This window comes from Protopterus annectens, chromosome 17.part0, assembly GCF_019279795.1.
Source record: "Protopterus annectens isolate FY-2018-M chromosome 17.part0, PAN1.0, whole genome shotgun sequence".
Taxonomy (NCBI): Eukaryota; Metazoa; Chordata; order Ceratodontiformes; family Protopteridae; genus Protopterus; species Protopterus annectens.
Window position 1 is genome coordinate 60,630,249 of NC_056751.1, and position 14,622 is coordinate 60,644,870.

The 14,622-nt window shown below is 41.5% G+C and overlaps 1 protein-coding gene across 1 annotated transcript in view; it reads right to left on the reverse strand.

Moving 5' to 3' along the window:
• GSR (glutathione-disulfide reductase) overlaps nt 1-14,267 on the reverse strand; it is a 300,254-nt gene extending 285,987 nt beyond the window's left edge. Inside the window, exon 1 of the mRNA XM_044059619.1 lies at nt 13,675-14,267. Coding sequence (XP_043915554.1) covers nt 13,675-13,935 — 261 coding nt within the window. The 5' untranslated portion in view covers nt 13,936-14,267. The remainder of the gene's footprint in view (nt 1-13,674) is intronic.
• Between the last annotated feature and the right edge of the window lie 355 nt (nt 14,268-14,622).

Consider the following 14,622-nt stretch of genomic DNA (forward strand, 5'->3'; position numbering starts at 1 on the left):
ACCTGGTGGATAGCTAACTGGCTCAAAGACAGGACCCAGGAAGTTAGAATTGGAGAGTTCACCTCTACAAAAAGGCCAGTCAGAAATGGAGTCCCTCAGGGATCAGTCCTTGGACCGCTCCTTTTTGGCATTTACTTCTCAGAAGTCAAGGCCAATGTCAGTGGTCTCTAGCTGACTAAATTTGCAGATGATTGCAAATTAGGAGCTGTCATTGAATCTCACACTGACACAAATGTTCTCCAGGAGGGGCTGATACATACAAATGGTGTCAGAGCCATGGACTAAAACTAAATGCTAAGAAATGCATAATAGTATCCTTTGGGAAGTCATCCATCCCTGGTAACTATCATACTGACAACACACCCCTTAGAGTTGACCCAGTAGTCAGGGACTTGGACACACACACACAGAGAGCAATCTAGCCTTTGATCATCACATGTCTATAGTGGTGAGGAAATCATTCTATGTTGCGCAACTTATAAACAAAGGTATTGCATCTAAGTCCAAGGAAGTCATTGTTCCACTGTAGTCGGCATTCATCAGACCTATCATTGAGTACAATGCCCCCTTTGGTATGTACCTAACCAGGCATATCCAACAACTGGAACATCCACAGAGGTTCCTCACTAAAAGAATACAGGGAGTAAGTAATATGTCCTATGAAGACCCCCTCAAGGCCCTATCCCTGTATTCTGTCTCCTATAGGCTTTTGAGGGGAGATCTATGCCTGGCATACTGGGCATTGTCAGACCCCACTCTGATGGACCTCCTGCATATCCACAAAACAAACAGCACCGGAATTACCTGTTGTAAAGACTTAAGCCTTGTCTGTGATATAGATAGGACCTAGTGGAGAGATAGGCATGTATCCCAGAGACTACCTCATCTATGGAACAGCTCCCCATCCATATGAAACAGAGTTCCTCCCTAACCCAATTCAAATGCAACTTGGACAATTGGATGGGAAACCAGAAATTCATACCTGGTTTAGCACCTATGTCTCTAATGGACACAGGTAACCAGTAAATGGTTCATCTCCCAGGCCCATGCTTATACTTATCAAGGGTATCAGAACTTGTCAGAGATTTGGGATGCATGGCTAGGCTTAAAAGGATCCTTGTGGTCATTAGCCTAGTAAAACACCTATGAACCTATAGAATAACAAGTTTTACATTAACATGTATTTCTGAATGACATGAAGTCTGAAAAAAATAAAATATCTGTCATTGTTTAGTGACTTCAATCCTTAATGGTTTGACAGAAAAATCACAAATTTTATGAGGAAACGACCAAAAATATTAGGTGAAAATCTGGCAAGTTGAGAGGTATGGCTTCACTGCCTGGCACATTTATGCCCAAAAGCATTACATAAAGAAAAATCTTTAAATATGACTCTGTACTAAGACACCAAAGAATGTCTCATATTTACTACAGAAGATTAAGGTTATAAGCTATTAATGCGTTTCATACTGTATTTGAGGGTTTGATTCCTTCAGTCTCCATTTAAAATAGTGGGTAGTTCAACAAATGTAAGAGAAACACCATCCATTCAATACCGTTCAAACCAGAAGACATGCAAAGTTGCATACAAACATGAAAAGATTTAAGTAAACCAAGTTTAGGAAAAAGTAAAATTTCTTCAGTCTGCATCTGCCTTTTGTGCAACTCTTGTCATTTAATCAGACACTGCTTCTGGACTGAGCCAGAAAAAGGTTCATGTGAATCAGTATTCCACCATATTTAACAAATACATACATAAAATGGTTTACACACCTAAAAAATAACCATCTTAAGTCTTTAAGAATCCATATTCTTCTTAATATTTCAGCTGCAAGAAAATGTATATCTTTTTTCTCCTACCATATGCAGTCCTGATAACAGCAGTAACATATTTATAGTGCTGCTATATTATGTTGCCTTCACATCTTCTATATTATATGGCCCTTTCCAGCTCTTCCATACCACTCCCCCAAATCCTCAGTTGTCCCTCTCCTCAGGATACATGGCACTATAGCCTCCTGTGGGGATCCATACTGCAGGATGAACAAGCAGGCTTTTGTTGCTAACAACCTCTCAGCTGACTCCTCTAGTGTCTGGGGCACTGCTAAGCCTAAGTAATCTGGGTAACAGTCAGGGTTTTATGACTCCGCACCATGAAGCCGCTTCCTTTCTCGCCTCCTTATAAGTACCCTAGGTCAAATAAGCCTAGCAGAGTCTATTAAAATGCTCAGTTTGCACAAGAGTTTGATAACTCTCTGTAAACTTATGGAGTTTTTCTCCCCAGTCGGGCTATTCTGGCAAACAAATGTTAAATAAAATGAAAATAAATAAAATAAAATAAATAAATAACCAAGACTTTAAAATTTAAAGACTCTCAGCAACGTGACTGTAGGGCTTACTCAAGAAAATTACACTAAAATTCTAAGCACCGTTATTCTACCCATCTGTCAGAATTATGACAAATATTTATTTATTTATTTTTCCATTTATTGACTGGGTAAGTGAGCTGATCTAATGGCCCATTTCAGTCACAACACATGCTTATTAAATCTGGCAGACTTCTTCGAGAATGTCACCAAAGCCCTGGATGAAGGCAAAACTGTATATACAGCCTATCTTAACTTAGCCAAGGCTTTTGACACAATCTCCCATTTAAGAATCATTGAGAAACTCACCTAACTGGGAATTAACCCATATATCACTACATGGGTAGCCAGCCGGCTCACTGACAGAATGCATACAGTCAAAGTCAGGGATTCCACCTCTACCAGCACTCCAGTTACCAGCGGTGTACTTCAAGGATCTGTGCTGGGACCCCTACTGTTTGAAATCTATTTCTTAGAAGTCCAGGTGAAAATAGATGGCCTGTGGCTTACTAAAGTTCGCTGATGACTGCAAACTTGGTGCAATCATTGCGTCCTCCAGTGATGTTGACATATTACAAAAAGAGCTTACACGGACAAATGATTGCTGTCAAAGCCACAGACTTAAACTAAACCCAAAAAAATGCATTGTCATCCCTTTTATTAAAGGGGAAATCCCTGCAAATTACAATATTAACCGTTCCCCCTTAGCTCAGACCCTGTGATGAGAGATTTGGAAACACAGGTTGATAGCAACCTTAACTTCTATCACCATGTGTCCACAGTGGTAAAGAAGGACTTCTATGTTGTACATCTCATAAGTAAGGGCATCGCATCCAGAGTTAAGGATGTTATAACTCCCCTCTACTCATCTCTCATCAGACCACTAGTAGAGTATGAGTACAATGCTCTCTTTTGCATGTATCTCAACAGACATCTGCAGCAGCTGGAGAAACCTCAGAGGTTTCTCACCAATAAAATTCGGGGCCTTCAACACATGACCTACATGGACAGACTGAAGGTCCTGTCACTGTACTCTGTATTTTATAGACTGCTAAGAGGCGACTTGTACCTGGCCTACAGAGCAGTCTCAGACCCTCCCTTAATGGAAATGCTGCACATCTGCAAGTCAAATGGGACAAGATTCACTCACGCTAGGGATTTTAACCTAGCCTGTGACATTAAAAGGACATGCTGAAGAGAAAGATATGTCTCTCAGTGATTGCCAGTCCTCTGGAACAAGCTCCCAATTCATGTAAAACAGAGCTCCTCAATGACCCTATTTAAGCATAACTTAACAACTGGATGGGAGACCATCTGAGGAAGTCTTACTATTAGTGAGACGAAAAGCTCTTTACGTGAATAAAGAAGTGGACTTGTTACTTTTTACCCAGTTGTATTTGTGCTGCTGGTACTCTCATTACTTGTTTTCTTGCTTGGATTTGGTTTGTTTCTGTGGATTCTTGGTTAGACCATTAATTTACTCCAGGGGTGTCACCTACTTCCCTCTTGGATAAGGGCAGTTGGCGCTGATCATAGACACACTGCAAATATAGACCATACAACTTGGTAAATTAGCGCTGATCATAGACTCGCACTGCAAATATAGACCATACAACTTGGTCAATAAGGGAACAAGAGTATAACATGACTAGACTTATAAAGGCCCTAGGGCCAATAGCCTAGAGTAACCTCCTATGAACCTAAGTACCAAAGTAACGGCTGGACTGTATAAGACACTAGGGAAAAAATTCAAATCTACATTAAAGTGTATTCTTTTTCACTTTATTTGGAAGGTGGTTCCATTTTATTGTTCCCAAGCTAGCAAATGTCATCTCACTTACAAAAGTTTTGAATCTTGGTCTGATCAGTGTAAAGGAATTATCTTAACTGCTTCTGGGGGTATGATTTGGTTCCCCTGAATGGAAGCATTCTTTTTAGTAGAGGTTAGCAGAGGGCAGTAATCATTCTATAGAATCTCAAATAACAAAGTACTGAGTAGAAAAGTTGATCTGTTGGTAATGGATAACCAAGTGACTTCTTTTAAAAGGTGACAGTGATGAGTGTTAACCACAAGAAGAACAAATCTGCATATTTTACTTTCAGTGATTTGTAATGTGTGTGCATGTTGTGAGTGTAGGCAGAGAAGTGGAAGGGCATATGTCAGTTTTGAAATTAGCATTTTTTTGACTATGGCTGCTCATAAAACAGGAGAAAGAAGGTGGGAGATCCTACAGCATAGTTTAAGTTGGGATGTAACTTTGACTGTAAAGCCACTGTAGTAATTTATCTATTTACAATAGTCTCTTCAAGAATCTAAATTTCCCTTAGTAACACAGCACATCCTAGCATATACTTAAATATCACCTCTCTATTGGTTCTGGTCTGCCTCTTCATGTGATGAAAGCTCTTTCAGCACCGTCTACGGTATTAGACATTCACCATGATGTCTCTCCGTGTTCCTCAACTGTTTAAATGTTTACCTTGGTCAGTATTTCCTCACAGGGACAGGAATGCCCCAAGTACTTATCCCAGACCATCCACTTTTGTTTTGAATTTCCAGTTTAACTCCTTGGTAGAAGAAACTTTATTTTGATTTATATTTTTTTTTTACTGTTTCTTGAAAGAAAGGAATAGACTGTAAGCCTACCCCTCCCAAGAGGCCTAGCTAGTAAACTGCAGACATGACACTCCAGACCTTATCTCAAGCCACCCACTGTTGTTTTGTGATTTATTTATTTTTTTAAACAAGGAACATCACATTTTTATTAAATTACAACGTATGACATAGGCCATGTTGCACTTACATAAATGAAAATAAACCACAGCGACACAATCTAAGTTGCAAACATTATATATTCCAAACAGTGTAGACACAACTGTAGCTGCAAACGTTATACATCACTTTTAATATATCCAGTCATTGTTAGTCAACCATTACAAAGCTCATTCAAATCCTGCCTTCTTTTAAACCTCGTTCCTCCTGTGCATATACTGATCCCCATTTACCATTTTTCCATGTAATTTGCACCTACCCTTTTCTAAAGATCCCAGTTTTAGTTGTTTTATCTCTGTTACTATCTCGCTACTTCTAGTAAAGTTGGTTTAGATTTTGATTTCAGTTTTCTAGTAATTGCTTTTTTTTGCAGTTGTCATAATGACACTCAGCAAGGCCTTACTATGTCTAGGCAATTCCAATTCTGTATCATAACTCAAAAAATCATTTCCCAAGTTACTCCAATTTGCTCATCCAGCATCTCCAACAGAGCAGTCTGCATGGAATTTTTAAAGTCTGACAACTTATTACACTCCCAGAAAATATGTTCCCCATCACACCTCCAACATTTACTGTCTACCTGAGGAAAAATTCTTTGAAGTCTGCTTGGGGTATAAAAACATCTATGTAAACACTTACAGGCAAAGATCCAAAATATTCTAGATTTTGTTGCATATTTGGGAGACATACATATATCCCCTCATTGTTTCTTTATGAATTGCTTATCTAATCTCTCTTTCCAATCATTCCTAATCCCCTCTGAATGATTCTTACAGTTATCATGCAATATTTTATATGCTCTATTAATTATTTATTTCTTAATGGCAACTTTTGCTCTAGATTCTACTAAAAACTCTACCAGTGCTGGTCTTTCACTATTATATACTACACAGCAGCTCTTTAAATATTATTGCTTTTCACACATCATTGTTATTTAATTGCAAAACACCAATTATAAAACACCTATTAAAAATGTGCCACCTCTCTCAGTGTATTACTACAGTGCAATAATATAAATAACGTGCCAATGCTATAAAACTTACAACTGTATGAAAAAACTTACAAATGTATAAAAACTTACCATATAAAATTGATTAATTATACATTAAGGTTATTACCATATAACATTGATTAATTATACATTAAGGTTAATTTCTAAATTCATACCATTAGGCTGTAAAAGTTCTATAGGTAATAATGAACCTAATTTCCATTTCCAACAGCCTGTGAATGAAATCCCCCCTGAACCCAAATGAGGTTTGGCCAAAATGCTAAAGAAAAAGCTGGCATCAGATCCTGCATGAGCTGAATGAAAATGTTGGGCAACAGGACTGTCCAAACAGTGATTTCTAATATCCCCCAAGTGTTGAATTATTGACATATTAACCATTCTCTTAGTTTGTTCTATGTATCATCTTGTGGTTATGCACCCACAATCTATTAAATACACAACTCCACATGAGCAACAATCAAATTTGTCAGTAGACCTATACATTCTCCCATTGATTCTATTGCCAGACAAATTTTTAACCCTTCCACATACTTTACATCTACCACAAGGGAAGGAACCCAACTGGGCACCCACCCTTCTGAAAGCTTTTTAAATTTAAAGTTTCCTTCAAATTCAAAAATCTACAATAAGAAAAAAAATCACCCTTTTGGGAAACACATTGCCCAATAACTCATCCTCGCTGATAACAGGCCACACATTGCTCACCAATTTTTTTTAATGTATTGCCTCAGCAATTGTGAAGTTTGCACCCCCCCGAAGGAACCTCTAGTTTAAGTATCACTGTGCCCTGCCATCCATCCTAAGCAACCTTTTCCTTCACACCACAAACTTTTAGGAGTAGTACACACAAACTGGCCTGTAGCTACAATGCTCTTAAATTACAACAGGCCTATGTACAACATTATGTTGGCCAATCTCACACAGGGACATTTACAGTTACTGGCATTTAGTTGCAACAATGATGCATTACAACAACTTTATATACAGGTCTGGACTTGGGTGAAATGATGACCTAGGCCAACTTTTCAGCCCCCACCCACACCCTCCAGTCCTCTCCTCTGTTTCCTCCCATCTTGGGCTCCTCACACAATACATGTTACTTTTTGTCTTTCTTTTCATATATTTTGCCTTACTCTTCAGCTTTTTCAAAAAGCTATAACTTTCTGTCTGCTCTGAAGTGTATTTAAAAGTTTTTTTTTTTTACACAACCTTTTGATTCAATGATGGCTTGAACAGAAATTATAATTAAGGAAAGAAATTCATTGTTCAGCTTCAGTTTTCCTTGCATCCTTTAGACATAACCTTTCCTGATGAAGCCAGCACAGTAATAACCATTTAGGAAATAACTCAAATAGCACAGTAATAACCATTTAGGAAATAACTCAAATAAGCCAGGGCCCAAGAAGCCATAAGGTTATAGATGCTCTGATGTGCATTTTAGAGCATTTTCTTAACTATTTAATCCAATGGTAGCCTTAACAAAAATCATGAGTAAGAAAAAATATATATTTTTTTATTCTTTCAAGGAAGATATGTCATGCCCAAGACTTAATGTTCAAAGTCCAGAATTTCACAGAATGTTCAGAATTTTTCCTCATATTCTGACCTTCCACTCATAAAGTTTGTTTTTCTCTGGCAAATTATTTAGTTACTGCAATCCTCGATGACAGACATTTTAGTTTCAGACTTCATACCCTTCAGAAAATTAATGATAATAGCAAACCTGTTATCTGTAGTATCGGGCAAGTAATGTTGTTATTGTACTGTAGGGGCACTATGGGGAATTAGCAACATGTAGTGTTGGTTCTGTATTCTCTGGTAACTTGTTGTTTCCGTTGTATGTTGGCTATGGAGAAGTTGTGAACATGTAGCATGGGTGCGCACCTGGAGGCTCTTAATAAAGAAAGGCCTTACAACTCCAGAACCGTATGGTCTCCTTATTTCCCAGGATATAACATATTGGCGACGAGGATGGGATCCCTCTGAGTCCGCTGCGAGTGAAAACGGCGGGGTGCAGTTAATGTCGGACGACGAAGAGACTGGGCCTGCCGGAGTTATGTCTGGTTCCATGTTGGGGTCATTGGTTGCATACGACTGTCAGACCCAGACCTGGGAGGAGTATTGTGAAGTGTTGGAACATTTTTTTGAAGCAAACCAGATAATGGATGCGGGCCGGAAGCGAGCCATATTGCTGAGCTCGGTGGGCAGCAAGACGTACAGTCTGATGAGGAACTTATTGAGTCCTGATAAACCGGGGGATAAATCGTTCACGGAGTTGACGAGCTTGCTTCAGTCACATTATAACCCGAAGCCGAGTGCAATAGTCCAAAGGTTCAAGTTGAATTTAAGGACTAGAAGGGCCAATGAAACGGTAACGGAGTATGTCGCAGTGCTGAGGGAATTGGCGCAACACTGTAATTATGAGGACAGACTGACAGAAATGCTACGAGATAGGCTCGTATGTGGCATTGCAGATGACCGCATACAACGCAGATTGTTAGCGGAGCCTGAGTTGTCGTTTGAAAAGGCCTTGAAGTTGGCACAGGCCATCGAGATGGCGAATAAAGACATTCGTGATTTACAACCAAGAACCATCGAAGGGGTGGGGAGCAGGAGTGCTACCCCACTGCCAGTGCATAAGGTGGTCGGGGAGCATAAATCACAAGGGAAGTCTGGTCAGTATGCCTGTTACAGGTGTGGCGGGGAACATCTGTCACGGAACTGTCGTTTCTTAAATGAAAAATGTCATGCTTGCGGAAAAAAGGGCAATGTGAAGAAAATGTGCCGATCAACGCCCTCTAGGGTCCAGTCGAGAAAGGGGGAGGAAAAGAGCAGTATGATGGACAGAAAGGGAAACCGGAAAATAAAACGGCAGTATGCACACCACATGCGTGAAGGTACAAATCAACACACCAGGGAAGAAGAGGAAGTGTTTACTATGTTTAACATGAAAGAGGCAAGGTGGGAAAGAGTCGATCCCATTACAACCCAGTTGGACTTAAATGGTAAAATGGTGCAGTTTGAAGTGGATACGGGATGTAGTGTGACAGTTCTGTCCAAGGCTGAGTATGGGAAGTTATGGCTAAAAGAAGCTCAGGAGCTGCAGGACTGTTCAGTGACTTTGAAAACATATACAGGTGAAACAGTTCCCACACTGGGGATGGCCAAAGTAACTGTAAAACATAAAGATAAAGTCAAACAGTTGCCAGTCATGGTGGTAGCAGGTAACGGACCAAACCTGTTAGGCCGGGCGTGGCTAAAGGAGCTGGAAATGGGTTGTCTACGGCTCCATAAAGTAGAACAGCAGGGGCTGGCCTTGCAAGATGTGCTGGAGAACAACGAAGAAGTGTTCAAAGAGGAACTGGGGACCTGGAGGGGTCCACCAGCAAAGATATACGTTAAAGAAAATGCAACGCCAAGATTTTACAAACCCCGACCCGTACCATACGCAATGAAGAAGAAAGTGGAGACTGAGTTGGAGCGACTCACCAAGCAAGGTATAATTGAACCAGTGAAGTTTTCGGAATGGGCGGCACCAATTGTTCCAGTATTAAAGCCAGATAATACTGTACGCATATGTGGTGACTACAAGCTAACAGTGAACCAAGTTTCGAAACTGGAGCAGTATCCATTACCCAAGGTGGAGGATGTATTTGAAAAGCTGTCGGGAGGTGAAAAGTTTAGTAAACTGGACCTCAGTCATGCATATCAACAAGTAGTTCTGGAAGAAGGGTCAAAGGCATATGTCACCCTTAACACACACAAAGGGCTGTTCCAAGTCAATCGTTTACCCTTTGGTGTTTCCTCTAGTCCAGCTATTTTTCAGAGAATAATGGAGGGACTGGTGGCAGGAATTCCGAAGGTGGCTGTGTATCTGGACGACATCCTGTTGACGGGTAGGAACAATTGCGAGCATCTGGAGACTCTGAACGAGGTGCTAAGGCGACTGCGAGAGGCTGGTTTATGGGTGAAGAGGAGTAAATGTGCTTTCATGGCAAAGGAAGCAGAGTTCCTGGGTTACAAGGTGGATGCATCGGGCCTACACCCCCTGCCAGACAAGGTAAAAGCCATCCAAGAGGCACCTGCACCCACAAATGTTACAGAGCTGAAGGCCTATTTAGGCTTACTCAACTATTATAACAGGTTCCTACCAAATCTGTCAACGCTGTTAGCTCCTTTACATAAACTATTAAGGAAGGAGACCCTGTGGACGTGGCAGGAGGAACAAGACAAAGCGTTTGAGCAGTCCAAGGAACTAATGCAGTCCTCAGAGGTTTTGGTGCACTACGATAGTCATAAGGACTTAATTTTGTCATGTGATGCCTCACCTTATGGGTTAGGGGCCGTGTTGGCACACCGTATGCCAGATGGACAAGAAAGACCCATTGGGTTCATGTCACGAACCTTAACACCAGCGGAGTCAAACTATTCCCAGCTAGACAAAGAGGGTTTGGCTGTAATTTTTGGAATTAAGAGGTTCCACAAATACCTCTATGGCAGGAAGTTTACTGTGTGTACCGATCATAAGCCTTTGTTGTCACTGTTCAACGAGATGAAGGCCGTGCCTCAGATGGTTTCTCCTCGCATTCAGAGATGGGCTGTAATATTGAGAGCTTATGAATATGAGATTGTTTATAAGCCCGGGAAACACCATAGCAATGCGGACGCGCTGAGCCGTCTGCCGCTGCCGGGGCCTCCCCAGCGAGAGGAAAAGGAGGACCGAGTGTTGATGATGGAGGACATCACGTTGGTGTCAGCGAAGGAACTGAGCAAATGGACACGAAAAGACCCGGTGTTGGCTCGAGTGTTTCAGTGGGTCCAGCAAGGCAGGACAACACAACAACCTGATCCAGTTTTCCGGCCTTATGAGGTGAGGAAAACAGAGTTGAGTGTGCAAGATGGATGCGTGTTGTTGGGGGCACGAGTGATAATTCCGCCCCCAGGAAGACGTGCACTTTTACAACAGCTGCACCAGAGTCATGTGGGCATCACCCGCATGAAGGCCTTAGCACAAAGTTATTTCTGGTGGCCAAAGTTGGACCACGACATTGAAGTCGCTGTGAAAGAGTGTAAAACCTGTCAACAACATCGCAACTTACCTGTGGCGGCACCACTACACCCATGGGAGTGGCCGAGTAGACCTTGGCAGAGACTTCATATAGACTATGCAGGGCCTTTTATGGGGGCAATGTTTTTGATAATAATGGATGCTCATTCTAAATGGATGGATGCCTACCCAGTCAAAACACCCACTTCCACCACTACCATTGAATGCCTGAGGAAGAGTTTCAGTAGCCAAGGATTACCAGAGACTATTGTATCAGATAATGCTTCATGTTTCATGAGTGGAGAATTCAAGGGTTTTCTGGAAAAAAATGGCATTGTACACGTCACATCAGCACCATACCATGCGGCTTCAAATGGCTGTGCTGAAAGGGCTGTCCAGACCTTTAAAGCGATGATGAAAAAGGCCGGAGACGGAAGTATGGCAGCCAAAGTGTCAAGGGTGTTATTCAACTAACGCATTACACCCCAGTCTACCACGGGATTGTCCCCTGCCGAGATGTTGCAAGGACGGAGATTAAGATCAACATTGGATCTGGTGCATCCAAACATCCGAGCTAAGGTAGAGAGGATACAGTGGAGGCAAAAAGAACATCATGATCGACGACGGAGAGAGAAGTTTCCTGGAGGGAGATGCAGTGATGACGCGAAACTTCAGTTATGGACCTAAATGGATTCCAGGGTTCATTGTCAAGAGCACCGGTCCCCTGTCGTACCAGGTGAGGTTGACTGGAGGTTTAGTGGTGAGGAGACATGTGGACCAGATTCTGCGGAGTGCACAGGAGAAGGACTCCATGGAACTGCAAGCCCCGGAAATACCGTTAGTTTCGGGAGAAGGGCTCGCAGCGGCAGGAGGATCTCCGATCTTGGGGGCCGAGGGAGACCGCCGGGACTCGGAAGGAGAGGTTCCCGAGGACCCAACTTTTCTAGGGATGGACACACCGGTACCAGAGGTGGTAACTGTGACACCGGAGTCACCTAGGGTGGCACCATTGCGCCGTTCTAAGCGGGCACTGGTTAAACCTAGTTACTTGAAGGACTATCAGTGTTAAAATTGCATGTATAGCTTAAAAGAACAACCTAACTCGATTGTAGGGTAACTGTTTAATACTAGCCGGGTATTTAGAAATTAAGTGCCTAGATGGATTGGTTTTGACTTGCTCCCTCGTTTTTTTTCTTATGTAAGGAAGCGTATTCAGCGCTTAAGAGGGGAGGAATGTAGTATCGGGCAAGTAATGTTGTTATTGTACTGTAGGGGCGCTATGGGGAATTAGCAACATGTAGTGTTGGTTCTGTATTCTCTGGTAACTTGTTGTTTCCGGTGTATGTTGGCTATGGAGAAGTTGTGAACATGTAGCATGGGTGCGCACCTGGAGGCTCTTAATAAAGAAAGGCCTTACAACTCCAGAACCGTGTGGTCTCCTTATTTCCCAGGATATAACATTATCTAGCAACTTTCTATATTTATAATATTTTTTTTAACTCGGTCCCTGTTTTGGGTCCTTAGTCTTCCCACTATGTTTGAGTTTGCTACTGATTCTTGTGCTAATCGGTTGAGGGGTATGCTATTCTCAATCTTGATTTAACCCTATGCACAGTGTTCTGACCCACCTCCACAACACACACACTCACTGTTTTGAAGCTGTTTATTATACGTGAAACCCGACTACATGATCAGCATGCTGTTCACACCAATAATTTAAAGAAAGACTACTCATATGGTACATCTAACTTTTTTGTGGCAAAAATAAGTTATTTTGTGAGTTAGATTTCTGCAACATTCATTAACCTACGGGTTTTACGTTGTGCCTTTCATACTAAGCTTATATGCTGGGTCATTTTTTGTAAACTTGGATATTTGAGTAGTAGTCCACCCTCCTACTGTGTGTGGGAATAAAGTATGCACTTTTTGGTATTTGTGCTATGTTCTGTAATTTTTTTCCTTCTTCTTCTTCTTGGTTGGATGCACCTACTCAAAAGTATTTACATCTGTTTTCAATGTCGGCATGTTCATAGGTATCTGTAACGTTTTGTCTCCAATATTTATTGCCTCAATTGCCAACCTGTCCCAATAAGATCACAGAAGTTGTGATAAACCACTGAGAAATAAACTCACTAAGAAATGCAACATATTCTCCGTCACCATAAGATCACAGATTTTGTGATAAAACAAGGATAAAAAAATACCATCTCTCTCTCTCTATATACATACAGACAGAGATAGACACTCGTTATAGAAATACTTTACACTAAAACAAATCGTATTAGTCAATTAGCCTTGTTTGTCTATAACTGTTGATAGAGTGACACATCCACTGTGCCTGTACAGACTAAGCGAAATTATCCTAGCAGGAAATAGAATGTGCTACACTTGGAAAACGGTCGATTACCTCCCGACCTTCTCCCGCCAGTAAACTACACAATAATCAGGGTGTAAGCATATAAGTTACCGTACTCACACAAGTACCGCCTAGCTTTCCTTCTTCAATAAGGAGGACCCGTGCTCCAAGTTCGGATGCTCTTCGGGCGCTGGCCAATCCTCCTGATCCACCGCCGATCACTAAGTAGTCGTAGGGTTTAGGTGCCATAGTGCTGCAGGATGCTTGAGACCAAACTGTTAGTTTTATAGCACCGTTACTGGAACCAGGGCAGAGGCTAAATGATACGGAACTCCCGGAACGCAGCAGAGAATAAGCTTTGCCCAAGGTGAGGCGGAACATGTCGCATCCCCAAGCCCAGCCTTAGCTGTATCGTCGTTAGGGGTGGGACCGACCTCAGTGCTTAGTCACTCTGAGTTGCAAAGCGAGTAAGGCTTCCAAACACTGGAACGTTATGCAAGAGAGTCAGCTTCACTGAGTCAGATCTGCTTGCATTTTGGAATGTGCATACTTTCTTTTGTTACCAAGCAGGCTGATTTTTATCTAAGGTGGTTATGCATGCAGGGAAAGATCCTCTCAGATTTAAGACGGTTTGTTTCCTCTCACCTGTAACGATTTTCAGGGATGTGTCTACCTTTGACTCACATTTTAGCTCTGTCCCACTTCCTTTAAACCGGTGACTTTTTGAGGAAAGGTGGAGAATTACACTTGATAAGTAATGACAATAATTAAGCTTTACAGACTTCTTTTACGTCAGAAAATGCATAATAATTCATCTTATTATCTAATTATGTCAGTCTTTCAAGTACTAATATTTTAAGTCTCCCTGATTTTTTTTTTCTCGATTTGACCCTGATTAGTTGAGAGCTGTAATCCTAAATTGTAGGAATGCCACCTTTTCAAGTGAGACATTTTTGTAGAAACACGTGATTTTGTAGGACACAACATACCCTTGACTAATGCAAAGGACAAGAGTTTCAATTTTTTGCCAAAATAAAAGCTTATTCTTGTAGCATTTGAGATGCGTGT